General features: G+C 38.6%; 1 protein-coding gene across 1 annotated transcript in view; it reads right to left on the bottom strand.

Annotated features, from left to right (window-relative positions):
• The window catches only part of LOC306871438 (sodium/calcium exchanger 1-like), a 63,706-nt gene that overhangs the window by 17,193 nt on the left and 19,368 nt on the right, over window positions 1-27,145 (bottom strand). Inside the window, exons 3-5 of the mRNA XM_079419377.1 lie at window positions 20,205-21,293; window positions 18,225-18,488; window positions 17,557-18,041 (exon numbers count right to left, since the gene is read on the bottom strand). Of these exons, the coding sequence (XP_079275503.1) occupies window positions 17,557-18,041; window positions 18,225-18,488; window positions 20,205-21,245 (1,790 nt within the window). The 5' untranslated portion in view covers window positions 21,246-21,293. The remainder of the gene's footprint in view (window positions 1-17,556; window positions 18,042-18,224; window positions 18,489-20,204; window positions 21,294-27,145) is intronic.

Consider the following 27,145-nt stretch of genomic DNA (forward strand, 5'->3'; position numbering starts at 1 on the left):
AAATGTAGGGTTCATGACACCAAATATACAATAAAATACATGCAATTCCTTCCAAGTAATCCATGAAGGATCAAATCAAAAACACTTGTGCAATGAATATTACATGCTAATGCAATCTATATTTCCTCCATAGGGGGTGAGTGCGCATTGAGATGATTGTTTATTTAAAGAGGAATAATTTGCTCGCATCCTCTCATAATTACTTCAACTGCCAATCTAATACAAGTTGAATCAATTAATAGCAGACCAAGCATTTAAATTGTAGCTATTGTTTAGTTTCACGTCATCATTTAAAATTGTGCAACAAATTTAATCATTATTTATAAATAATGATGACACTTTGCATTGACATTCCTACTAGAACTATATTCATTCTATCATCTGATATGGAATTGTTTGCATATATACTTAAGCACAGATGGGTTTAGGTCATTGTCTGAGAAGCACCTGAAACATCTTAAGCATCTGTTTGTTCAGCAAAACAATGTGCGTGCTCAAGAGAGAGACATGAGGTTGTGCAGCTTTATATATCATAGATGTGATGCATCCAGGCAGGGCAATGGGACTGAGATATTCATCATTTATGAGTTGGTCATGTTCTCCAAATTTCACCACCTGCTCCCCGCTCTGAACACATACACATACAGCAGACACTGAAACCTCCCTACTCCTTCATGATCAACGGTGACACATCTTGGGTGGAGTCAGGTGTGTAGATTTAGGCGGCAGTATTCAATCATAATTTAAATGGCAATTAAGTCTGTTTTCTGCTGTCATGCACGTGTTTCTATCGGGTGCTTCCTGAACAACAGATTTCTGATTAAATAATGATGAGCAGCTTATGGGCGGCACGGGCAGTGTCTCTGAATATTGCGCTAATGTTGAAGAATTAGCATTTAAGCTTATGAGACAGATAGAGGCATGATTCTCAAACTTGAACCTGTCACCTGTCAGAAGGCCTGCCACAAGCCACAGAATCTGAACAATTACATAAAATCATGTATACGTAGAAGGCTTGGAGAAATATTTCTGGTAACACTTTGCAATAAGGTTTCATTGGTTAACATTAGCTAACTATATTAGTTAACATGAACAATATTTATATATCACTTATTAATCTTAGTTAATATTAAGTTCGAAACTTAGTAATGAATTATTCAAATTTAAAGTTGTATCTGTTAGCATTAGTTAATGTACTGTGAACTAACATGAATATGAATATTTTTATTAACTAACATTAGCTAAGATTAATAAATGCTGTAAACATATATTGTTCAGTATTAGTTTATGCTGGTTTATGCATTAACTAATGTTAACAAATGAGATCTTATTGTAAAGTGTTACCGTATTTCCTATATATTTGGCCTGTGGATGGCATATAATGTGTGTTTCTACAGGGTATATGGTTGTTTAAGGCTTTTAAATTATCTGAATCAGTTGATATTGGATAATTAACTGTTCATGTTTATTTCTCCTACTTTTACGTTCCTTAATTAACTTACAGATAATTCAATAACACTGTTTAATGTTGTCTTAAGAATTTATAATCTTAATAAATACATTTCATACTGTACATACATTGCATTATAATGTGATGCCTAAATTTACTTGAAGCATTAAATCAAGTGATTTTATTTTTTTATTTATTTCAATACATTTTTTTAAATAGTGCACATTTTAATATCAGCTATATACCAGTTAACATGAAAATCAGTTCATCAGTATTAGACAGACTTTTAATAACGGTTTTTATATTAATTAATGTGGGTCCTAAAGTAGAGGAATCTGAAGAGTGTTTTTCAAAACTTCTTAATGTAACTGGAGAGTGAGTTGTTCTGATGAGTGTGCATTGGCATGCAATGCAAGAAAAGAAGTTTCTTGTTTCTGGATCTTTGTATTTCTAAACAAGAGTTAGATGATCAGGCCATTATCAGCCAGGCCAATAGCAGCACAATAGGCAAGTGTACAGGCCTAAACACATGTGAAACATGAGAGAATTTAGAAGTTAAATACAAGCAGAAAGAAACAGGACAAACAAGAGTGTGGCAAAGAGCTAAGAGTGAAGAGAACCAGTCTGACCACAACGTTTCTAGAGTCTGAACTCTGGAATAAAGTGGAATAAAGGCCTAATTTTCCAGATGTTATAAAGCGTGAAGCAGAATGATTGAGAAGCTGATGCAATGTGGTCTACAATATGTTTACAACGAAGAAAAGGTACGGAAGAAGGTACGGAAAAAGATTAGCAGACATTTTAGAGGCTGTAGGTTTTTTCCTGGAATCAGCTGCAGAAAGTGGGCACATCTTCAAAGTAAATCATGAAGTTCTCAGATCTGAGTTTTTAAAAAGGATGAGAAGATCTTTTTTTTTTTTTTACCGGTTTAAGGCCCCAGCTCAAACCAGTCCAAATATTCTCAACTTTTACTAAATTTTCAAGTGCTGCTTCTAGAAGTGTCTCAAAAAGGATATATGAGATTGTACAGCCCTTTGGCAAGGGTGGCTAGGTCTCCTGGAATTAGGCATGCAGCTGACAGGGATCATGGACAGGAACATATTGTTTCTGGCAGCAGATCGAACAGAGAGAATTACAGTATATAAAGTACTGTACTGACCCAGGTCAGCTACTTTCAACATTTGCCCTCACACCCTGGTTTTCTCCATTCCTCTTCTGCAGATCGCTTTGTCAAGATCACTTGTATTTGTCTGGATGATTATACAACATAGTGGAGGATGAAAACAGCAACAGCACAGGTGAAGAGAGTAGATATACTGATGACGATTAACAGATGATTTAATAGAGGGTGTGGAGTAAACTGGATTGTTAGACAAACTACTACAATGAATCACCCACACAGTCTCATCCATTTCCAAACAAAGAATTATAAATAGTTTTATAATTAGCTGGTGGAATGATAACACTTAGAGAAAATTGTAATAGTCACTAAAATACTGCAATTTACTAATGATGCTAACATACTGTACACTTTTTACAGGGCCAGTTCCTCTCGAGCAACCTGGGGTTGGGCGCTTATACATTGGTAACAGTTCAAACAATTAAAGTTTTCAGTCTTTTCAAATTTCACCTACACTAACCCTGCAGTGAGCAGAGGTCAAATCCTTATACTTTAGACTCACTTCAGTTTATGAAACTGCAGCTATGGGCTGTCCCACTAATGTTTAGGACTAATATGGAGGAAAACATCGGAATTACTTGGAAAGATGTTCAGTCTTCAGTATGGTAACCGTACTGCTCAGTTATTGCTTATTGCAGGACAGAATCTGTGATTTTGTGGGACAATAAAGGACACGTCTGAGAGTTAATTTTACTACTAGGAAGGGGAAGGGGTGTGTGGCCAAGTATGGTGACCCATACTCGGAATTTGTGCTCTGCATTTAACCCATCCAAGTGTACACACAGTAGTGAACATACACCCGGAGCAGTGGGCAGCCAATGCTGTGGCACCCAGGGAGCCTTGCTCAAGGATTGATGTGGTATTGAGTAATTGAGGGTGAAGAGAGTGTTGGTCACCTACAATCCCTGCCGGACCTGAGACTCGAACCCACGACCTTCTGGTTACAAGTCCTACTCTCTATCCATTAGGCCACGACTGCCCCTCAATACTATTAGTACCGAGACGTGCTACTGCCAATACATCCACAGCATGCTGCTGTGAGCATGTAAGAAATACTGCTACTGCACATATAACATATATGTTACAATAACATAACTAAAGCTACATTTATTGTTACATCGTCTGGTGCACTTTCACTTTAAATTTAGACCCTTGTGCCAGCTCTCTGTGTAAAATAAGTTCAAGAACTGCTGAAATACCATGTGATATTAAAAGAGAATTAAAACAATAGGAAACATCTGATTAGAACATAAACTAAATCAGGTATGATCACCACCTTTAATTATTTACATAATGTTACAATTACATCCTAAAAACTACATCCCAATCACATCTGAATTGCTACCTGAATCATAGATGTGATATGTTAAAAAACTATCATTCTAATATAATTAAAAAACTAATCCTGTCTGAATGTGTTATAGAGAGATTGAGAAGTGGCATATATTTTCCTATGTATCAGCTGAAATTATCTCTTGTTCTCTCCTTCTCACTTGTTTTCTTAGATCATCCTGTCAAGTCAAACCTGTGAAAGCTCTAACAGGTTTGATAACCATATAATCACATCTTCAACTGTTTCTCTCTCACAAACACAAACACAGGGACAGACAGTCTGACTCTTTCATTATCTCAGTCTATGCAATGTGGAAATTGAAAAATCTTGCTTATTTCAAACCCACAGCAAGAGAAACAAAGAGAAAGAGATGAACTGGCCTCAATATCAGTTCATCAGCCCCCCTTCCTCTTTTTCACTAGACTTTCTATCTTTTTGTGAAAAATTAGTTTTTCACCCCCTCATTTCCCATCTATCATCTCCTGGTTCTTTTTCTTTCCTCTCATGTATGTTTTAACATCCTCACATCAGTCTTTCTCCTCTTCTTTCATGTCATCATTACCTATTTAGCTTGCTTTGAATGTTAAAGCTCATTACCCACCCATGAGCCACAGAGGACCGCTGGCACTTTTTAGAAGTTGAAGGTGACTGTGCGATTGGCTGAGGTCTGACATGCCAGCTGCTACCAGTCTGTTAGCACATCTCCTAGAAACACACCAATTCATGGAGCCAACATTTGGCATTAGCAGCTGTTTTTTTCTTTCTGTTTCATCTTACACCAAAGTCTAAACCTTAAATCTTGTTCGTACTTCTGTATATTCAAGCTTAACCTGTTGTAAGAATCTATAGTCTGCCTCGACCCAACTTCCACTCCACAATATATTTGGAGATTTGAAAGAGTAAATTCAGAAGGTGTTACTCTGTTATGCATGTGGAAAGGATGGTGACATAGCAAGGCATTGTTTGGAGAAAAGTAGGAAAGATCAGGAAGTGTTTTGTTTTGCTTGTGGAAGGATGGGCTACCGTGATTTGTTTAAGAAGATATGCAGTTTAGAAACTCAAGATTCAAGATTTTTATTTGTCACATACACAATTATACAGAGTATAACCAGCAGTGAAATGTAGGTCAGGTCCGCTCCAAAGACAGTGCAATTATAAAGTATACAAATATTAAGAAAAAGAAAAGTAGAAAAAATAAAATAATAAAATAAAAAAGATTAAAAGAATATATAAATATAAATGTGCAGGTCAGTATGACTTAGTAATAAGAGGATTGTGCAAAAAGAATGTGCAAAAAGTTGTACAGGGTATTTAAATAGCTGCAATATGAGGTAGAAAAAAATTCTGAATAGCTTATTGATATTTGTGTGATATTTACATGGAGTCAAGTGATGTTATGACACGGAGTTAGAGTTTAGGAGCCTGATGGCCTGGGGGAAGAAGCTCCTAAGTCTCTCAGTTTTTGCCATCAGGCTACGGAAGCGCTTACCAGATGGAAGCAAAGTGAATAGATGGTTACCAGGGTGATTTGAGTCCTTGTTGATTTTAACAGCTCTACTTTTGCAGCGTTTGAGGTAGATGTCCTGCAGAGAGGGGAGAGCAGACCCTGAGATGTGCTCAGCTAAGCGCACAACTCTCTGTAGTGCTTTGCAGTCCTGATTTGAGCTGTTTCCATACCGCACTGAGATGCACTGAGTCAATACACTTTCTATGGTCCCTGAATAGAACGTTTTCAGGATTGCTGGTGAGACCCTGAATTTCCTCAGCTGTCGCAGATGGTACAGTCTTTGCCTGGCTTTCTTAACCTGTGTTTGGATGTGTGTAGTCCAAGTCAGGTTCTCGGAGATGTTTACACCGAGGTACTTGAAGCTACTCACTCTCTCCACAGGGGTCCCACTGATCATAAGAGGAGTGTAGGGCTGCTGCTGTCTCTTCCTAAAGTCCATGATCAGCTCTTTATTTTGCTCACATTCAGAGAGAGACAGTTGTCCTGGCACCATGATGTGAGTCTCTCTACCTCGTCCAAGTATGCGGTCTCATCGTTGTTGGAGATGAGACCCAGAACCACAGTATCATCAGCGAATTTGATGATAGATGTGGAGCTGTGAGAGGACTCGCAATCATGCGTGTAGAGAGAGTAGAGCAGCTTGATGGGGACTATAGTGTTGAAAGCTGAGCTATAGTCAATGAATAGCAGCCTTACATAATTCCCATTGTTGCTGTCCAAGTGTGTGAGGGAAGAGTGGAGGATGTGAGAGATGGCATCGTCCATAGATCTGTTTGGGCGATAGGCAAACTGAAGGGGGTCCAAAGTATCAGGTATGGAGGAGCACATGTGGCTCTTTACAAGTCTCTCAAAAACCTTCATGACTATAGATGTGAGGGCAATTGGGCGATAGTCATTCAGGCAAAAGGGTTTATTGTTCTTTGGCACAGGGATAATGACAGATTTTTTAAATGCGGTGGGAACCACGGAGGTAGCAAGGGACTCATTAAAGATGGAAGTGAACAAACTGGCGCAGGACCTCAGTTATCCCATCAGGTCCGGCTGCTTTCCTGACGTTCACTCAGTTGGCACTGTTGAAAGGAAATAAGGAAGAAGCCATTCACACCTTACCAGACACAGCACTGCATGAACAACATGACTGTAGTTCAGTCACAAGCAGATGCTGATGTGAACTGGAGAAATGGTTTTATGATAGCATTATATTTTAGAAAAATATGTTTACTATCTAAAAGGCGGTGATTCTTTATAATTTATAAGAAATGTGTTAATGGCATTGATATTGGTGATTCTTTATAATTTATAAGAAATGTGTTAATGGCATTGATATTGAAATATAATGTATGAGAAATTATTTAATTGCATTCTGTGATTAAATTTCTGTAACAATTATGTTTTAAATGTGAAAAGAGTCTTGTGGGGGAAAGGGGGTCAACCACTTATTTTTGATCTTGTTTCAGGTATAAGCATTGAGATGTTTGCTTGAAAGGTGTAACCTTCAGGAGAATGATGATTCGGTCATCTGAAGGACAAGAAGGCCAGCAGAACTAGTGGAGCCAGGGGACTTCCACAAGAAAAAGACTTCTTAAAGAACAGAGTGATCATCAGAACCAGAAATCCAGAGATTTCCAGACCTACAAGATTCAGAACTCCAAGCCAAAAAGATTAGAAACCCTGAGACCCACCATGGGATGGATGGGCCTGATGGAACTTCACAAACTGCAACAACAGCAATGACTGCTTCTTCTAGAAGGACTTTTTCAAAGTGAAAAGAATAAAAAAATGGAAAAGAGAAACAAGGAGAGATCTTTTGCTCCTTTGACTTTTGGCTATGTTTGTACTGTCATAATGTTTAGTACATTTAGAAAATTCCTTTTGCTGTTGTGGTTATCAAGTGCTCCTCTCCCAAACCCCCAAAAATGTTGTATGTAATTTTGCCAAATTTGAGAAAAGTCTCTATGATAAATTTTGCCTGATTGGATGGAGCGATAACCAGTGTGCATGAGGTGATGACCCAATGACGGGTAAGATTTTCCTTTGGCCAGAGGGGGACAAACTAAGACAGGGCTTCACCGCCACTGGGCACCTATACCCAGGAAGGGAGGTGTAATCTGTGTAAGGGAGTGGATGTGATGCTTCTTTTGGGCCAAGAGCATCAAAGAGGGGACTGTGAGAATCTATAGTCTGCCTCAACCCAGCTTCCACTCCATATGTTTGATCATGCTCATTTCCCAAAATGGCTTAATTATTATAGGGAGGTCGGCAGCTGTGTAGACCATTTGGGATGATCACATCCTGAGGAAATGGCCACCAATTGTAGAATGGGAGCGGGTGTGGGACACTGAGAACCACCTCAGACAAAGGGGTGTCAGAACTTAATTAACATACAGACTACAGCTGTTACAACATGAGCAACTTCATTTACATGTAGGGTAGTAAACTGGAAATGTATAAAAGGTTTGAACTTATGATGTTCTGGGTTCATTCCGACTCCATTGAACCCAAGGTACTACATGTACTTTGTCACTGCTAGGCTGCAATAAACTTCTTCATCAAGATCTTCAAAGTCCTCTTCACTTTTTCTTACACTGTTGTGTTTGGTTACAAGACACGCATCAACCAATGGCATTTGATGTTGTGTGATGTCAAACATGGTGCAATGTGTCTGGCTAGTTTTTAATACTACATTGGAAGCAATAGTGTAAGAAGACATTACTATTGCTATTGTTACATTACTTTTGTAATACAGTTAAGTACTAAAAACTAGCCAGACACTTGTACCGACTCAGTTCGATCTACATAGCTGACCAACAGACTATGCGCTAATGTGGCTGCATGTGTGTCAAAATGTCCATCTTGGCAAGATATTAAAGTAAATACCATTGATTTGAGCCATCCATCCCGGGTCTTTCCCTGCCTATGGCCATGGCTATTATGACAATGGGATTGTATTCAGAATGTATTCTTTGTTTTTTCAGTCTATTGTCTTTCAGGCTATATCTCTGCATTACAATTAGCCTATAATTGTCCTAAAAACATTCTCTCAGCATCTCTTCTTTAAACAGTTTGACTGGTACTTAGCATACTGATAAATACCTCTTCAATCCAGCAGACAGTGTTTTATTTTCTTTCCCATTGTGTTATCTCACTAGGTGTTCTCTCTCATTGTTGCACCTCTTCCGTGTCTTGTTCGGTCTGACATCTCCCTTAAACATAGAACAGCACACACAAGCACGCACTGTCACTTCAAGTTAATCGTCAGGGAACGCCTCAACGACTTGTTGTCTTTGCAGTGCTAATTAAACGACTTCCAATTTTGGAGTGGAGGATTTAGATGACAAACAGAAAAGGGGGAAAAACTAAGCTAGGGTAGGGCATCTTCTAAACTCAAACATAGCAAAGTTAAACAGAGCGCAGGTTTCATAATCAAAAGCCCATATGAAAATGGAAAACAAAGCAAACTGAGTAATGAGACTAATCCCAAACCATACTCACAACATGAATCCAGCTAACAAGGGTCCAGATTAGAGATAATAAACGCTCAGGATGAGACTCTCAAGGGAGAGATGAGACTTCAAAAATCCACAATACAAAAGAGGTCATTACATACCCCAAACAAGGTGTTAGATGAGAGCAGTGGTGGGGAAGGAACATTAACGTTCAGCATTTTTGGAGGCTAGAATAATGTCACCTTAGTGGCTGCATCTTAAAAGCCTTGTTTTAAGCATGCAATTAAACACTCCCCTAATAATTAAGCATTTGCTTCAGTGTTTTATCTCGAAGTACAAGAATGTCGATCGATTATCAGTGTGTGAATGAGCAGACAGAGAACACAAAAAAAGAAAGCAGAAAGAAATAAAGGGAAGGAAGAAAAGAAGATACTGACAGAGCTTGGGGTTAATCACCTTTAAAGTTGTCCAAATGAAGTCCTTAGCAATGCATATTACTAATAAAAAATTAATAAAAAAAGTTTTAATATATTTACGGTAAGAAATTTACAAAATATCTTCATGGAACATGATCTTTACTTAATATCCTAATGATTTTTGGTTATAATCTATAATTTTGACCCACACAATGTATTTTTGGCTATTGCTACAAATATACCCCAGCGACTTAAGACTGGTTTTATAGTCCAGGGTCACAAATGAGCTTCTTAATATTTTTGTGGAAACCAAGCTACATTTTTTCAAATATTTTTGATGAATGAAAAGTTCAGCATTTATGTGAAATAAATAGTTTTTAACATTATAAAAGTCACTTCTGATCAATTAAATCTGTCCTTAAATAAAATGATGTCCCTGAATAAAATGATTCATTTCTTTAAAAAACAATAGACTTTCATCGTTTCATTTCACTTTCATGATCAATTTTAAAAACATGTCTTTGTGTTAACTTAAATTTAGACTAAACAGGGATGAAAGATAGAGTCAGAAAAAGAAGGAGCTCTTTCAAACTGGCACCATTTCTTTTCATATTCCAAGTACTCTCACCATTATTGACCTATATATCTAAATGTATTTTCTGTGTTTCCATCTCAACATAAACCAAATTAGTTTTTGCATTTACTTTAACAAATTGGCACAGGAAACACTGCTATGGCAACGGGCCGTGGTCGTCTTGTTTCCATCACTTAAAAGTACACAATGGATCAAATCAGTATGCACTTTAATTTATATGCATTTTAATACAGCCCAATCAAAGTTTTAGTGTATTGTATGCCAGCTTTACTCATAAACTTAATGCAGCGAGGACTTTACTGGCATGTGTGCTGGTGTAATACATAATAAGTGATGCTGAGTTGGGGAGAAGGCCTTGGCCCTCAGCAGAGGCTCCAAGGGTCTAAGAGAGCAATGAGGCTGCTGTGAAGGCTCTAATCATGGCTGGGATAACAGGCCTGCAGTCTCCCTCTGCCTGGACATCTGCCCTGTAGTTACAGGGCTTCATAGTGTGTCTGTGAGTGTGTGTTTGTGTGTGTGTGTGTGTGTCTGCGCGTGTGTGCGAAGAGCGTACTGTATGTGGATGCATGCAGGCTGGGCTGGCTATAGGTGATTTAGCCAGTCGCCAGGGCCCTGGCATGCTTGGGGGATTCCCGTGAAATGGCCCAGAACAAATGAGTAGATTACAATATCTGACATGCAGATGCTTAAAGTTAAATGTAGTCAGCAGTGTATTTGACAAAACCTGATCAAGTTTCGTCCCATTGCTATTCCAAACACAATCCGAGTTATCAACGTATAAAGCCAAACTTAGCATTTGAACGCTCATGGACTTAATTTAAAATACAAAACACAATAGTGAATTTTATATGAATTTTAATGACAGACAATCATCAAGATAAAGCTTAGCTTGGGGCTATTTTAGTCTTGTTTGTTTACTATTTAAAGCAATTTTGCATGGCACAAACAGTCAACTGCCGACATAGAGACAAAGTAGTTGCAAAAAAACTTGTAAATCAACCTGTCACAGATTTTTTTTTTAACAAATTTAAAAAGAAATAATTAATTCAAGATAGAAAAATTCAACTAAAAGAAGAGTTATCTTCCGTAATTTTTTTTCTTTATTCTTTTCTCCCCTTTAAAGATTATAGATGCATGACCATAACTGTAAAGGACAATGCAGCTCTATCTGCAAAACACAGCTTATCTTACATTGCACCTTGAAGTGAAGAGGAATTATGACAGGTTTTTCCATAAGTCAAACCATTTTGCTGTTTCTCTGACTATATCAATCGTACACACACTCATGCTCACACATTATTATGCTATGCAGTCCTCTGCAATGTTGCTAAATTACAAACACAATTTTCAATTACAGTTAAGTTATGTCAATTACAGCTCATGCATCTAAATCCCAACTATCTTCAGAGCACAACTGGAGGAAATACAGCAGACCTCTGTATTTTTCAGTAATGCGGTTTTACATGTAGATAGCCGGTGGTAGAATGATGTTAGGGCAGGGTACACGCCTGGTAAAATTAGTGACATGGCAGGCACGCTGATGATAAGGCTCTATCGCAGCGTAAAAGTTAGAGATCCCACAAAATTATCATCCACACACACACACACACACACACACACACACATACTGAGAGCCATGTTAACAATTATACAGCTGCTGTATAATTCCCTATATACTACATTTTCATTATTTTTTTGGCAACAAGTATGCATCTATGAGTCTATGTGTCAATGTTTTGTTTTTAACAATTTTCTATGATGACTTGCCATAAAGCAGTCAAATTACAAACACATGTGATGCTATTCTCTCCTTTACACACATACACACAGACAGACTCAGAGCTCAAGAGATACATGACCTGACACTGAGAGACAGACATTGAGAGTGAGTTGGGATTGTTTTTCTCTTCTGTCTTTCCCTGTTATATTTACCAAAAGGTACGATCAGAGGTTGCACTGGCAAGCCCAAGGCCACATCCATGTAAAAGCCAGAGTTCTCTGAAACATCACAGGAGGAACAGAGCAAATAATAAAAGAAACTACAAAGAAATCTGAGAGTAGATGTTGAAAACTGCACAGGGTTACTCTTCACATGAAATCTGAGATTTAAAAGGATAAGGTTCAGCTAAAAAGTCTTCTGACTTCATGCTATAAGCTTGGCATCAACAAACCAAAATTTAAGGATGTTAAATTTATGTTAAGAACAAGTCAAGCTAAATTTGATATCAGTGATTCGGAATGTGTCTCATAACTGATTGTTTCAAACTACGCATATTAAAATCACACAAATGTGATTTGAGATGAATGTCAAATAAAAGTTAAATTGTTATTTTCCACACACAAAGCTACCATATGACTTTAAACTACTTGGAATATAGTGCACAAGTCAAATGGACTTGAATGGTGCTTAGAGCTTGACAAGCCCTGGTCAACATTGCACCATTTCAATTACAATTGTGTGTAAAACACAGTGTGAACATTCTACCAAACATCTCCTTTTGTGTTCTGGAAAGCCAACATGTCACTGAGTAAATATGACATCATTTCCATTTCTATGTGCACTATCCCTTTAAAATACATTTCATCGTGTTGTCTCTTAGAGTATATCCAATCTGCTTTTTGTGTTCTGAGTTCCTGTAGTTTACAGTATTGGGAGAAAGTGCAAATGGTGAGCAGGTTTTTGAGCCTGATACAGGAGGAATCCAGACACTGCTCATGGGTGATTGATCTACTTTTACTTTGCACACACATATTCAAAGACAGAGTATGTGTGTGCACTCACTGACAGAGATTTCACGCTGTGGTCCACGTGGAACACATATCTAGTACTCACAGTAGATTCTGGGTTACCCTAGGGAAAGGGAATGCAGAACCCCACATCACAAGAGAGAAGCAAGAAATAACATTTGGTATGACAAGGAAAACAGAGGGGTTGAATTAGTTAGAAAAAGTCAGCAAAGAAAACCCAAAATTTTAAACTGAGATTTTTAAGGACAGAATTAAATTTTGTACACACAATATGGAATGTATGCAATCACAGCAAAATAAAATCTTATTAAAAAGACAGATTAAGCGTTAAATGACAGGAATACAAAGAGATGGCGAGACAGTTCATATGTGAGCGCAAATATATGAGTGCGCTTCATAAATTCTTCATGAAATATGAGCAATAAATCAGTGTGAAACGACAAAATGACATCAAGGCACAGCACTCAGTAAACCAAAGCATGAAGGTAACAGGCAAAGACATATTCAGACACACACCATGTCTTCAGTGCTCAGTGCTGACCCCTCTCTGTATTTCAATTATTATGTGTTACCACCTAATGGGAAGTCGTGGCCTAATGGTTAGAGAGTTGGACTCGTAATCCAAAGGTTGCGGGTTCGTGTCTTGGGCCAGCAGGAATTGTAGGTGGGGGGAGTGAATGTATACCCTCAATACCCTGACTGAGGTGCCCTTGAGCAAGGCACCGAACCCCCAACTGCTCCCCGGGCGCAGCAGCATAAATGGCTGCCCACTGCTCCGGGTGTCTGTTCATTGCTGTGTGTGCACTTTGGGTGGGTTAAATGCAGAGCACGAATTCTGAGTATGGGTCACCATACTTGGGCGTATGTCACGTGTCACTTTCTCTACACTCGTCCACTGGTTTCTATGTCTGTGTCAAACTCAGGGCGCCGCAGAGTTTCACTGGGGCTATATGAATATTAACTTAACTAAACCTCTCTCTCTCAGACACTTACACATATTTATATTTTATATTAGGCTGGAGTGGAGCAATATACAATGCATGAAGAGATTGATTAAGTGAGGGATGATAGATGAAAGGCAGAACTGAGAAAGGGGAGTAAACGGAAGATATTTCGATTGAGTAACAGTACAAAAGACATTAGTATTTAGTATTAAAATATGCTTCCAAAAAGCCATTTTTTCACAAAAATTTGAAGAAATAAGGAACAAAAGGGGGAAAGAATGAGAATGGACAAGGGGAGAGAGTGAAACCCTACTGGATTAATAGCTGGTTAAGTCTGGTAGACCAAATTTTGGGTGAATGGATTTTCAATGGAGGGACAAAAATCAAATTTTCTCAAATAAATAATATTTTGGGTACTCTATCCCTTTATCATCTTACTGTAATATGAGACATCTCAATATGAATATAACATCTGATTGTAAACTTGATGACCTTAGAAATATTACATTATTTACTTTATGACAAAACTAGAACAATCAGTAAGCAGTTCTCAACTCCACAGGACCTCCAATCAACCTCATCCACTGCTCTAACTCCCATCTTCTCCTTCTGTCCCCTCACCGAGGCAGAAGTATCCAAACTTCTCCTCTCCAGCTATCCTACAACATGTCCTCTCGACCCAATCCCCTCACACCTTCTCCAAACAATCTCTCCCACACTCTTACCGGCACTCACACACATTATCAACACATCTCTCCTCACAGGCATCTTCCCCACATCATTCATGCTTTTGACACTGTCAGTCATCAGATTCTCCTGTCTACCCTCTCATCACTGGGCATCACTGGGATTCCACTTCGCTGGTTTGAATCCTATCACACCGGTAGATCTTTCAGGGTGGCCTGGGGAGGGGAGGTATCCAAACCACATCAACTGGTCACTGGAGTTCCTCAGGGATCGGTTCTTGGACCCCTCCTCTTCTCCACATACACTACATCGCTGGGTCCCATCATACATGCACATGGCTTCTCCTATCACTGCTACGCCGATGACATGCAGCTCTATCTCTCTTTTCAGCCAGATGACCCAACGGTAGCTGCACGGATCTCAGGCTGCCTGGCGGACATCTCGGCATGGATGAAAGAACATCACCTACAGCTCAACCTGGCAAAGACGGAACTTCTCATCTTCCCTGCCACTCCGACTCTACAGCATGACTTTACGATTCAGTTAGGCTCATCAATGATTACTCCATCAACTTCGGTCAGAAATCTTGGTGTAATCTTTGATGACCAGCTGACCTTCAAAGAGCACATTGCAAAGACTGCTCGATCCTGCAGGTTTGCACTACACAACATCAGAAAGATCAGGCCCTTTCTGACAAAGCATGCTGCACAACTTCTTGTCCAGGCCCTTGTCGTTTCTAGACTGGACTACTGCAATGCTCTTCTGACTGGTCTGCCATCAAACACAATCAAACCTCTACAAATGATTCAGAATGCAGCGGCACGACTGATCTTCAACGAGCCCAAAAGAGTTACACCTCTCTTCATCTCCTTGCACTGGCTACCAGTGGCAGCTCGCATCAAGTTCAAGACACTGATGCTTGCATACAGAACTACCACAGGCTCAGCACCCTCCTACTTCCACTCACCATTACGAACCTACATCCCCTCCAGAAGTCTGAGATCTGCTAGTGAGCGACGCCTTGTGGTACCATCACAGAGAGTCTCAAAATCACTCTCCAGAACATTCTCGTTCAACATTCCTGGCTGGTGGAATAATCTTCCCACCCCGATCCGGAATGCCGGATCTCTGTCAATCTTCAAGCAACAACTGAAAACTCATCTCTTTCGGCAGTACTTGACTTCATCCTAAACTCAAAAAAAAAAAAAACTCACTCTTTCCCTCTATCTTTCTCTCCCTCTCTTACTAGCTTGTACTTATTTGAACAATGACTGAGACTTGGTGTTTCAAGCACTTCCTCTGTCTGATTGCCTCTTCGAGATTAATCGCTTTTTGTATTCCCCAATTGTAAGTCGCTTTGGATAAAAGCATCTGCCAAATGACTAAATGTAAATGTTATGAGCATTCCATAATTCAATTAATGTTAATATTCTCAGATTCTCTGAATGATGTACATACCACAGCAATACGTCCCTATCAGTTGGCTCTTTTAATTTCTTTTATTGAATTCTTCTATTATGTGTTTTTGCTCAGGTAGAAAAAAAAACACTGCATATTTTGTTTATCTGCTGGGCTTTGATAGGTCAGATGAACATTAAAATTTAAAGGTAAAATAAGAGGTTATTTTTAAAATCAGTACCATTACTTTTATGAGGGTTAAGCTAGTATGACCTGGTTTTTCCAGCAGGAACAAGAGTAAGTGTGAGGTGAATTGAAAAGGAGAAGAGCGAGTGAGGACTGTGGACTGAAAGAAGGGAGAGATAGTGTGAGACAGGTGCCAGGGAAGCAGAGATACAGCGAGAGGGGCTTGTTTCACCACTGACATACAGAATATTGCTGATTATCTCCAGCCCTCCTCTGTCCATCACAGACCCCATGATGTGTAAGTGTGAGTCTGCTCTGTGTGTGTCTGTATGTATGTATTTAATTTTTTGGCAGTGTTTTCTGTTTCATTTTTTGTAGGCCTGCTTGCTGTGTGCCCCTGTTGTGAAGCATTATTGGATAGTAAATCAACAGAGACCAACTGGAACAAAAATTATACAAGCCATTCACTTTGTTCTCTCCTCACGGCTGATCTCTCTGAATTCAAACCACAACTATAACCACAACCCCCATATTTATTTTCAATGCTTGATTCATAAATATTTAAATTTGTTCCCCCAAACATAAATGTATGTGACTTTTGCTTTTTACTTTTGCTTCTGGGACCGAGGGACTATCACAGTTTTTGAGTCCAGAGACCAAGAATAAACCACCTTATACTCATAACTGAAATCAACATTGTATTAGCTTCAGCCGGCAACTACTGCAGTTACCTGTGGCTTGAATGACAAAAACGTTAGACACAGTTAAAACTGTATTACACATTATCCCAAGCTTTCTCAATATCATACACAGCGTGAAGCCATTTACCAGCATTACCTTGAGGTTAAATGGACCCACAGAAAAAGGTCACTTTACAAGGACATAGCATAACCAATTTGTTAGCTGCAAACTTTCAAAACCATTACCTAAGCACTTTAATTTCCCCTTTTACCCACTATTTTATACAGTATACACCTCATAAGCCTGAGGCATATCAAACTCCCAAACCCACTTTATATATCCCCAACATACTACAAAAAAGTTCAATCTTATACTTCATGCACTGTAGTGCATCTGTACAAGTATTCATTACCAAAGGCCTTTTTCATACAGTACACACCGTGTCTTCTGCGCATGAATATAACTGCAACAGCGGGTTCACTGTACAATGCTGTAAACCCTAAATATTGGTGTCACTCATGTGCAGTATGTGTGAAACAGGATAAAGACATACAATCCGTATGCTAAAGATAACATCTGTCTTGACATGCTCGTCTTTACCTCAGCAGAAAATTTACGATCCAATTATGGAAGGATGTCTACCATATTAATTTTCTCCATATGGCAAGAAATACAAGGAATGTTCTTCACATTAAGTCACTGAAATGTTAAGAGGAACAAAATCACTATGTTTGCACATTTTTGTGACATCGTGTTCTTTCAAATTAAATTCTTGCAGCTCTTCCCTTAGCCGTGAAATAAGCTGTCTGACATGCCTGAGAAACACACAATCTAATAACTTTACTGTGGGACTAAAAGCATTTTTACTGTGAAGGTTCACTGAAGCGGGACAATCTTTGGACAGAAAGAACTAAATAAAGGCAGTAACACACAGATACACACATTCTCACAAACTCACACACATTAGCTGACAGAAACCTCTTACATTGTCTCGTCGTTCTGGAACTCCAGTTTTCCAGACACTTCCTCATAGTCTTCCCCTCCGTGAGCAGTCGCATCCACTGTATGGTACGGCACAGCCACCAGACCACGTGCTCCTGATGTCCTCAGGACCTTAACCTGCATGATGCCGATACTTTCGTTAACTCGCACCGACTCGCTTTCGAATGTGAAAATTCCTGCATGGTCGTCATCGTAGATCGTCACGGTCGCCGTGTGGGCCTCACCAAGGGCTGCACTAGGAGCAGGTGCGCCAGTCTCCATAGTAATAGGATGTCCATCAGCCCACCCGACTATACGGGGATTGTTCAGGCGCACATAGAAGTATTCATCTTCCTCAAAGATGTCATCATCAATAATGCCGACGGTGATCTCTTTAATGTTCTCGCCAGGTTTGAAGATGAGTGTGCCCTCAGCAAATTCATAGTCAGAACCGGCATTGGCTGTGCCATCTTCTGTGCGGTAATCCACCTGGAGTTGTGCATGAATAAACATTTAGAAAGATCAAAGATCTTCCTGGATCCATTAAATAAACAGACAAAAATCTGTTCCATAATTTCCATAATTTAATAGACAAGATCAGACGATAAGTTTAGGAGTAGCCTATTCCCTCATAAAATGACTAAACTAATGAGTGTTTTACTTTAAACTCACCTTAACAGTGCACCCAGCATCTCCTCCATGCCTTTGCACTGTAAGTTTTAAGGACCCACAGTTCTCAAAGCACTGGTAGAGGGCAGGTTCAAAATCTATTCTTGTGACAAGAGGGTCATCCTCCTGCTCCCGAGGTTCTCCACTGCTGACCACTTTACGGGCCTGATCTGCTGCGTGTTTCTTTAAGATGTTCCCAGCACCAATCATCATCCTTGTCGCCTGAATCCGGTAGAAAGCTCTGCTCTTCTGCTGCTGTATTAGAACCTGCAAAGTTAAGGTTGAGAAGGTTATTTTTTAATTTGCTGATTATTTGCAGATCAATTTCTCAAGTTAAGTAAAATAGCTATTTCAAATTTGCCACGTAAATTTTGAACCGCACTCAGCATTTAACCTGTTAACGTTAATGGATTTTTCAAACAGGTTTCCCAAACAATTCTTTTGTCTTCCGCTGTTTGTATAAACAGGTGGTCGTGCATGCTAACTCCACTGAGTCAATGAGTATAGAGCCAATAAGCTACAGTCTTCATTTGACTGGCTGACTACTGTGTATAATGCTACAACATCAATATTTAGGTACAGTATGTTACAACTTTTCAACCAAACGTACTGGTGTGATTTTATTTTGAACTAAAGCTTTACACAACTTTTAAAACAAGACAATTATTACGGTCTTGCTGAAATCTAACTTTTAAAGTGTATGAACATATACTATACTCAAACAAACATAACAAATTATGTTTAAAGCAGCACAAAGACAGTATTTATATTTTTGGGAAATCTACGGATATTTTACTTACAGATGTCTACAAATGCATACTAAACTGGGAGAGCAGGGGAGAGGGGGGCACAACCTAATACGGGGCTAGTTGTAACACATAAGACAGATGGTTTGAAAGTTTCCACACATACTAGCATGACGATACTAGCTTTCCATATTAACACTATATATAGAGAAAAGTCTTTTCACTAAACATTTATAGCAAAAGTAAATATCTTACCTACATTATTGTTATTCCATGACATTAGCAATGTAATTCATGAAGAATTTCTATTAATTCTATTGAGAAAACATGATAAACGTGAATGCAAAATGAGATTTTTATTTCAAATTCAACATTCTTACTGGCTCGTTTATATGTCTCCTATTCTAACAGCTGTGTGTGGAGGGAGGGAGGGTGTGTTGTGTTCAGTTCTGTGATTTTCTGAATGTATTTCTAAATCTGCCCAAATTATATGAACTAGTTGTGTTTTGTTTTGTGTTTATTGTCATTAACTATTTTATTGACATTTAGTTTGTCCTTTTTTTGTTATATCAGGTAAATGTTAAGCTGTTGTATGGTTGTTACAATGTGCTCTTCACATGTTACAATGTGCCCCACCTATGGGGTATGTTGTCACATTTCACTTTCATTCTTTCGGGGTGAATAAAGAATAAATACACACTGTATTAATGAAACAAGACCACATATTTGTACTAGACTTGTGTGAAATTAATGTGGAAAAAAGAAGGAAGAAAATTAATACTCTGAACCCCAAGTGTATTTACACCAACTGAGAGAGTCGAAAAATGTTGTGCAGGGTTGTGCCCCTCACAGTTTTACATCAACATGCATAACAACATTTTTTAGGCAAATGTTTTTATGCATGTTTTGTGAGAAGAACATAAAGCATGTCTATAGATAAGACTTTAAAAGGCAATGAGAACAAAGAGAGTTTTAATTAAGTTTTAAATATGCAGTCCCATGCTGCACAAAGAAAACTCCCTTGATCAGTGGTTTTCAAGTAGTATGTCACAAGTTAAAAACAGGCCACAGGTCTGATTTGATCAACTAAGTATAACTACTTTACATTTAATAGAACTTTAGATATAAAATTTTAATGCCATTTATTATTTTAGAAAATACATTTAATATAAATGTTATAAATTATTAAATAATTAATTTGAAAAACTAAATGTGTTAAATGTTCATATTTTTATACCTGATAGTTGGCCATCTCTATGAGCTGCTCCATGTCCTTGTCAGGATGTCTTTGCTTCAGTTCCTTCAGAGTTCTGGCCATTTCTCTCCTGGCCTCCTCCTCTTGATCACGTCCACCAAGCCCACTTTCCACTCCTAACACTCCATCCAGATGTGTTGTGATTCCATCAATTTCCAGCATGTCCATCTTTGTGAATCCTGCCTCCTTGCCAACTTCCTCGCCACCCTCGGACACAATAATTCCACGGCCCTTATCAGTTCGGTACCGTTTGTGGGCATACTTGTAAAAGAGCAGTCGTCGATCAGCAACCCAGGCCTGGACCACGCAGAGAGGGAAGAAGAGGAATGTCAGCACTGCTTCCCACACTTCCACCTCACCAGGCGAGAACACGGAGAGGATAAGATAGAGCCAGATATAGGCAAACATGCTCCACGCCGCAGTCACGAAAAACACCCGAAGATGTTTGACCTTCCGTCTTTCACCTTCAGGTACCACGTAGACGCATAAGCCAATGATCACAAACATGTTGAAAGCGGCACTTCCCACAATGGTGCTGGGACCAAGAGTACCAGCCTCAAAATTATGCCCACAGACTTCAATGACTGAAAGCAAAATCTCAGGGGCTGAGGAACCCAGAGCCATGAGGGTCAGATTGGAGACAGTCTCATTCCATATGCGAACTGTCGTGGTGACCGTTTCACCATTAGGTCTCTTTGTAGTGATCTCCTTTTCTTGAGAAGTTATAACTTCGATGGCAGTCATGAAGCGGTCAGCAATGATTGACATACCTAAGAACATGTAAACTAGCGCCACTAGGTACACAATGGCACGGGCCACTTTGTCACCAACTGAGGGATTCTGGGGATTCCACATTGGTAAAAGGACCCCGTCTGTACATGCGTCATTTTGAGAACAGTTGGATTTAGATTGGGCTACATCTTGGGAGTCAGCTTGAGAAGGGATGGAGAAAGACAGGAGGAGGACGGGGAGGATCAAGGAAATGAAAGGTAAAAGGTGAGATGAACTGAAGGACAAAGGCATGGTAAGGTTGGGGGCGATTTGTTTGTGGATTCTCAAACTTGACACCACCTGAGGAAAAATAGAGAGACAAAGAGACACTGGGTGAGTGAATATAAGTTGGTTTTACAGTCTGACATACATTTTATTGTAGCTCAAAAATTGTCAGGAATTCTGTTTTGATCCACCATTTTTGTGGAGGAAATTATATGACTCCTCAGATTCAAGATAAATTTAGAAACCAATATTTCAAATGTTAAATTATTTACTGTATAACTCTACAGATATACTTAAAAACAAATCCAGTGCAGTAAAAAAAAAAATCCAGAAATTTGCTGTAGAACATATAGGCTGCGGTTTTGACCATTTCTACAAGGCCTTTGGTGTGAAAATCCTTCATTCTCTTGCCACATTCCTTGTACGTTTGTACCAGCTTTTTCTGTAGTTTTGTCGCAGCACATTAATTCCCCTTCATCTCCACACACCTACACTATAGTGCTATACATCCTTCTCTTTCCGCCCTTCATACACATTTTGTTAGCTTCCTCTTTCCATCTCTACCTTTTGCAGAGTTGACTTTTCTCTTTTTTTCTCCAGATTCTCAATCTTTTTCATCATCCCATGATTTCTTTGATTATTTCTATACGTTTCTTGACACCCTCTATCAAATCGAGCACTTTCTAGGGCCGAACATGAAATGTTTCAACATACCAACACACCCAAAGCCCACTGTTCACATCTCACTACATTAAGATTAGTCAAACAATAGTGGTCAAACAGTTTTATATTTTTCTTTGACCAGTTCTTCAACTTTTACCATTGGCAAGTAAACACATTGTCATACAAAGCTGTTCAATCTTCATGGATTATAAATAAATAATGAAAATTTTAGCCACCAGCGAACTCAATAAATCTATTCCACAAGATCAACACAAACAAACCACACATACACATAGAGAACTGTGCTGTAATGTCATCAGTAAATTATGATCACTGTATTAATAACCTGATGAACCGGCTGATGAGTGTGTAGGTAGGTGGAGATGTCTGAGCATGTTTACAGGCTTGAAGACTGAAGTCAGAAAGTCACGCTCAGATTTGTAATGTATGTGTGTGTGTGTTTGTAATAGACACAGCATGAGTGGAGATTGCTGGTGTTCCTGAGCTTTCTAATGCTGAGAGCACAGTGCTGACTCAGGACACACACAAAACACACACACTGACACATGAGACAAATTACAGAAATCTTGCAGGCTGTGTATGTGTTGAACAGAAAGGAAATAGAACCTTAAAGAAGATTAATTGGTTAGGTCATCACTGAGGGGGTGTTTCTTTAACCACAGGCACTTATGGCTCTCTCGATTTTCAGAAAATAAACGCTCTTAAAACACACTTTTCACATTCGTACTAATTGTTCACTAATATTGTCCAACAATGGAAATATGTGCATCACAGGATATTTTTTATTAATGATTTTTTCCGTCTGAATTAGCATAAATATTTCCACCACATCTCAAATTATATGCATGTATTATGTTAAATGGCATTATGTAGTGGAAATACACAGTTCTGTAAATGATGGTTTATATTTTACAATGCATTATAACAAAAAAAAAGCATTTGTACAAAATTACAATTTCAACATATCTAACTGAAATGACCATGCTTTTTGTGCCCTAGAGATTAAATACTACTTTCGTGCAACTAACATTCAATTTAACTGTCTATTTAGTGCTTCAGGAAATCCGGGTACTATCATATTACATTCCATTTTGACTGGGTCAAAAACACTGTTGGAGTATTATCGGCTTCAGAAGATGCCTCCTAGTGTTTGATTTGTTCTCTATATTTGTCAGTTAATAATGACAGTTAATAATAACTTTTAATAATGACATTCACTGGCACAGATTAATGCTCGGTCAACCAAAGATGTCTATTTTACCTGAGCCAATATATTGAATATAGTAAGCAATAGGTAACCAGTGGGCTAAAACCAACCAAGATCTCATTAGGGATGCCCAGGGTCATCCCTAAAGGTAAAGCTGATTCATAAAAATAAAAAAATAAAAACTGCTCAGCCATGATATTTTCTGACATCTGAATTTTTCTGGACTGGTGACTGTGTGATAGAATTGACCAATGAAATTGCTTGCAGGGGCAGTATTTGCACTTTTAACTTGCATTTATAAGTTATATATAAAAACCCTTAAAAAAACTCAATATTTAGATAAGCGTAATATTCATATTAAGACTATATAAAATACCTGTGGTCACTCAAACACAACAAAATTCACTCTACAGGGATACAATATCTGTTCTAATAACAGGTTGAAGAAAATCCTTGGGCTACAGTGAGATTTAGCTGTACAATAAAAGTGTAGTAGCAGCATAATTTATAAAGTTGATTAAGTTAGCTCAGTTATGGCTTACTCTTTTTGTCTTTGTGTATGCAAGTCAGTTGGTGTATTTCATGTTCCTAAAGTTGTGTTCGTGTGTGTAGATGAATCTTACTGTGCCCTCACTATGGAAGCGTTGACATCTTCTCGGCATATGCCTCATTACCATCCCACCACATGTCCTGTCTGCCCTTGACACACACAAACACAGACTCACACACATATGGGTGCTGGAGGCCGTGCACCCTGCCTGGGGAGTTGAACACACTGTTGATTCCCTCCAAAAATCTTTTCAATCTTCTAAAATATGCAGACAGGCACAGGCACTGTCATATTTTGCCCTCTGTTCCTTGAAGAAGAAGCAAGCTACTGTGTAAAGTTGAAGAGACCAAATATAGCACCTGGTGTTTTCAATGCTAGTCAGATTCGGCCTTAGATCTGCAAGTATGATCTTCCAGGCCTATCCACGGGTGTTCTAGGTTCTGCTGCGGCTGTATTTAGAACCCAGTGTGGTTGGTTCAGAGTTCCCCATTAAGAAATCCACCCCCAATGAAAGAGCTGAGGTTTAACCCGAATCAGGGAGGCACAGGCTAAATAACGAAGATGAGGACAGAAGGGTGGAGTGTGGGTTATAGTGTAGGGTTGTCCAAAAATATTATACTATGTGGCATTCCCTCCAATTTGAAACAGGCTGTATTTTTGGTGTATTTTTACAGTGCTTAAACTAGCCACCAATTTATAAAAATATGTACTTTGCCTTGAGACATCTTTTTGGTTCACTGATAAATGCTTTCTATTTTGAAAACTGTTTTATATTAAAAAACACAAAACGTTGTAATGAGGATATGAAAGTAATGGTGATTTCTTTGGCTGGCGCTTAGCAGAAATTACATCCAACTAAAAGCATTTTCACACTACACTTACACAGTGGTGATGTTAAATGTTACATTTTATGATTACACAGGGTAAAGTGTCAAGTCAAGTCAATATTATTTGTATAGTGCTTTTAACAATGCAAATTGTGTCAAAGCAGCTTTACATCGGCTTGATATAAAGCTGGGTGGCTTTATACTGTCTGGATCTGGGTGGCTACGGTGAACTCGGAATAAGAAAGAAACAGACTAATATTAGCATAGATGCTATTCTTCTAACGATGTAACAAGTACATCAGGTGTTTTGGGAAGTGTTCCCGGTTCCAGTTGACCTAATTAATGCAGCCTAACAATCCTTTAACGGATTTGAATTATAGAAATGCGATAGTGTATTATGTGTAAGCCAGGTTAGTTTAATCTAGATTTAAACTGACAGAGTGTGTCTGCTTACCGAACAGTGTTAGGTAGATTGTTCCAGAGTTTGGGTGCTAAATAGGAAAACGATCAGTAAAATAAACAGTAAAATAAACAGTGGCAAACACTGTTTATTTAAAAAAAAGTGAAAGTGAAGTGACATACGGCCAGGTATGGTGACCCATACTCAGAATTAGTACTCTGCATTTAACCCATCCAAAGTGCACACACACAGCAGTGAACACACACCCAGAGCAGTGGGCAGCCATTTATGCTGTGGCACCCGGGGAGCAGTTGGGGGTTCGGTGTCTTGCTCAAGGGCACCTCAGTCGTGTTATTGAGGGTGGAGAGAGCGCTGGACATTCACTCTCCCCACCTACAATCCCTGCCGGCCCGAGACTCGAATCCGCAACCTCTCTAACCATTAGGCGATGACTTCCCCATTTTAACTGATAAACCACTGGGAACTTTTAAAACACAACAGGCACATTCCATCTCATGTTATACAAATGTTGTATACTCAGAATATTGTGCTAAAAATTTGAATTATTTTTGCATGTTACATTGTTATGCCAGTAGGTGGCGACATCTTTCTAAGTGAGTCATTGAATTATACATTTAATTGATTGTGACAGCACAGATTCATTATGGTCCTATGATTTCTGCAATGTGGACAGAATTGCGGAATCTATTTATCAAAATGGAATTTATGGTATATCATGGAATGTCACCAAATTTGGCAAAATTTTGATAAAAAAAAAAATCAAAAGTAGGGCTGTACACTTAGATGTTCAAAAGTGTGAATATTAAAATAATAGGCTACACTTTCATTTTGATAGTCCATTTTAGACATTCTACTAACTATAAGCAACTTTGCAACTACACTACTAATTCTCAATAATTTGCAACAACATGTCTACTAACTCTCAGAGTAGACTTTTAGGTTAGGGTTGGGTTAGTAGAAAAAGTTGACATATACTTGCAAAGTTTCTCATACAATGTTGTATGTTGTGGACCCATCAAAATAAAGTGTAAGTAAAAGTGTAATAAAGACAGTCTACTAATACAAATGGCAGCTAGTTGACATGTAGTTCCAAAATTACTTACTGTTAGTAGAATGTCTAAAGTGGACTATCAAAATAAAGTGTGACCAAATAATAGGCCTATTTAAATATTAAGACTTCATTGTCTTCATATCTTTGTTTGCATAGGCAGAGGGTGAACCAGCTCCAGGGTAAGGTGAGTGTATAAACCAACAATAACCCATTTAGGCAAGAACCAGACATGGGTGTCATGTAAACTAATAAAATATGTTTAATGGGACTGAATTTGTATTTAACGTGATTACAATTTAATAAAAACATTAGACATTGATAATTATCTACCGTTTCCTTTCCACAGTTATTCAAACAGCAAATAATTATAGGTAGGCTATATAGAAAGTAACATTATCACTAACTTTGAGCTATCGGAGTTTAAGCACTCTCAAAAAAAAGCGTTATAAAATCGTTATAATCACTGAAGCTATATACACTGTGAAATGAATCGCTTACTTACATTGTACGCACCTCTGCGCTTTGTTGTTTACGAGTTTGGAATTCAGTCAGAGAACATGCGTGCACTCAAAACAGATGAGTTTCAGCGATAACTCATCTGAACGATTGGCCATTGCATTCCAAAACTCAACAGAAATGTGTGTGATTGGTTAAAATGTGCAACACTTTAAAAACGCCTAAAATGAAATAACATGAGGAGATCTTAATTTAATGCCACAATCGACACTGTCTGTTCATTTTCTCTCTGTTATGTTGATGAAATTAATAGTTGGATGTGCCAGAACTTCCTTCAGTTAAACAAGGAGAAAACTGAAGTCATTGCATTTGGAAACAAAGATGAAGTTCTCAAGGTGAATGCATACCTTGACTCTAGGGGTCAAACAAATAAAAATCAAGTCAGAAATCTTGGGGTGATTCTGGAGACAGACCTTAGTTTCAGTAGTCATGTCAAAGCAGTAACTAAATCAGCATACTATCATCTCAAAAACATAGCAAGAATTAGATGTTTTGTTTCCAGTCAAGATTTGGAGAAACTTTCATGCCTTTATCACCAGCAGGGTGGATTACTGTAATGGCCTCCTCACCGGCCTTCCCAAGAAGACCATTAGACAGCTGCAGCTCATCCAGAATGCTGCTGCCAGGATTCTGACTAGAACCAGAAAATCTGAGCATATCACACCAGTCCT

This window comes from Barbus barbus (genome assembly GCF_936440315.1).
Source record: "Barbus barbus genome assembly, chromosome: 1".
Lineage (NCBI taxonomy): Eukaryota > Metazoa > Chordata > Actinopteri > Cypriniformes > Cyprinidae > Barbus > Barbus barbus.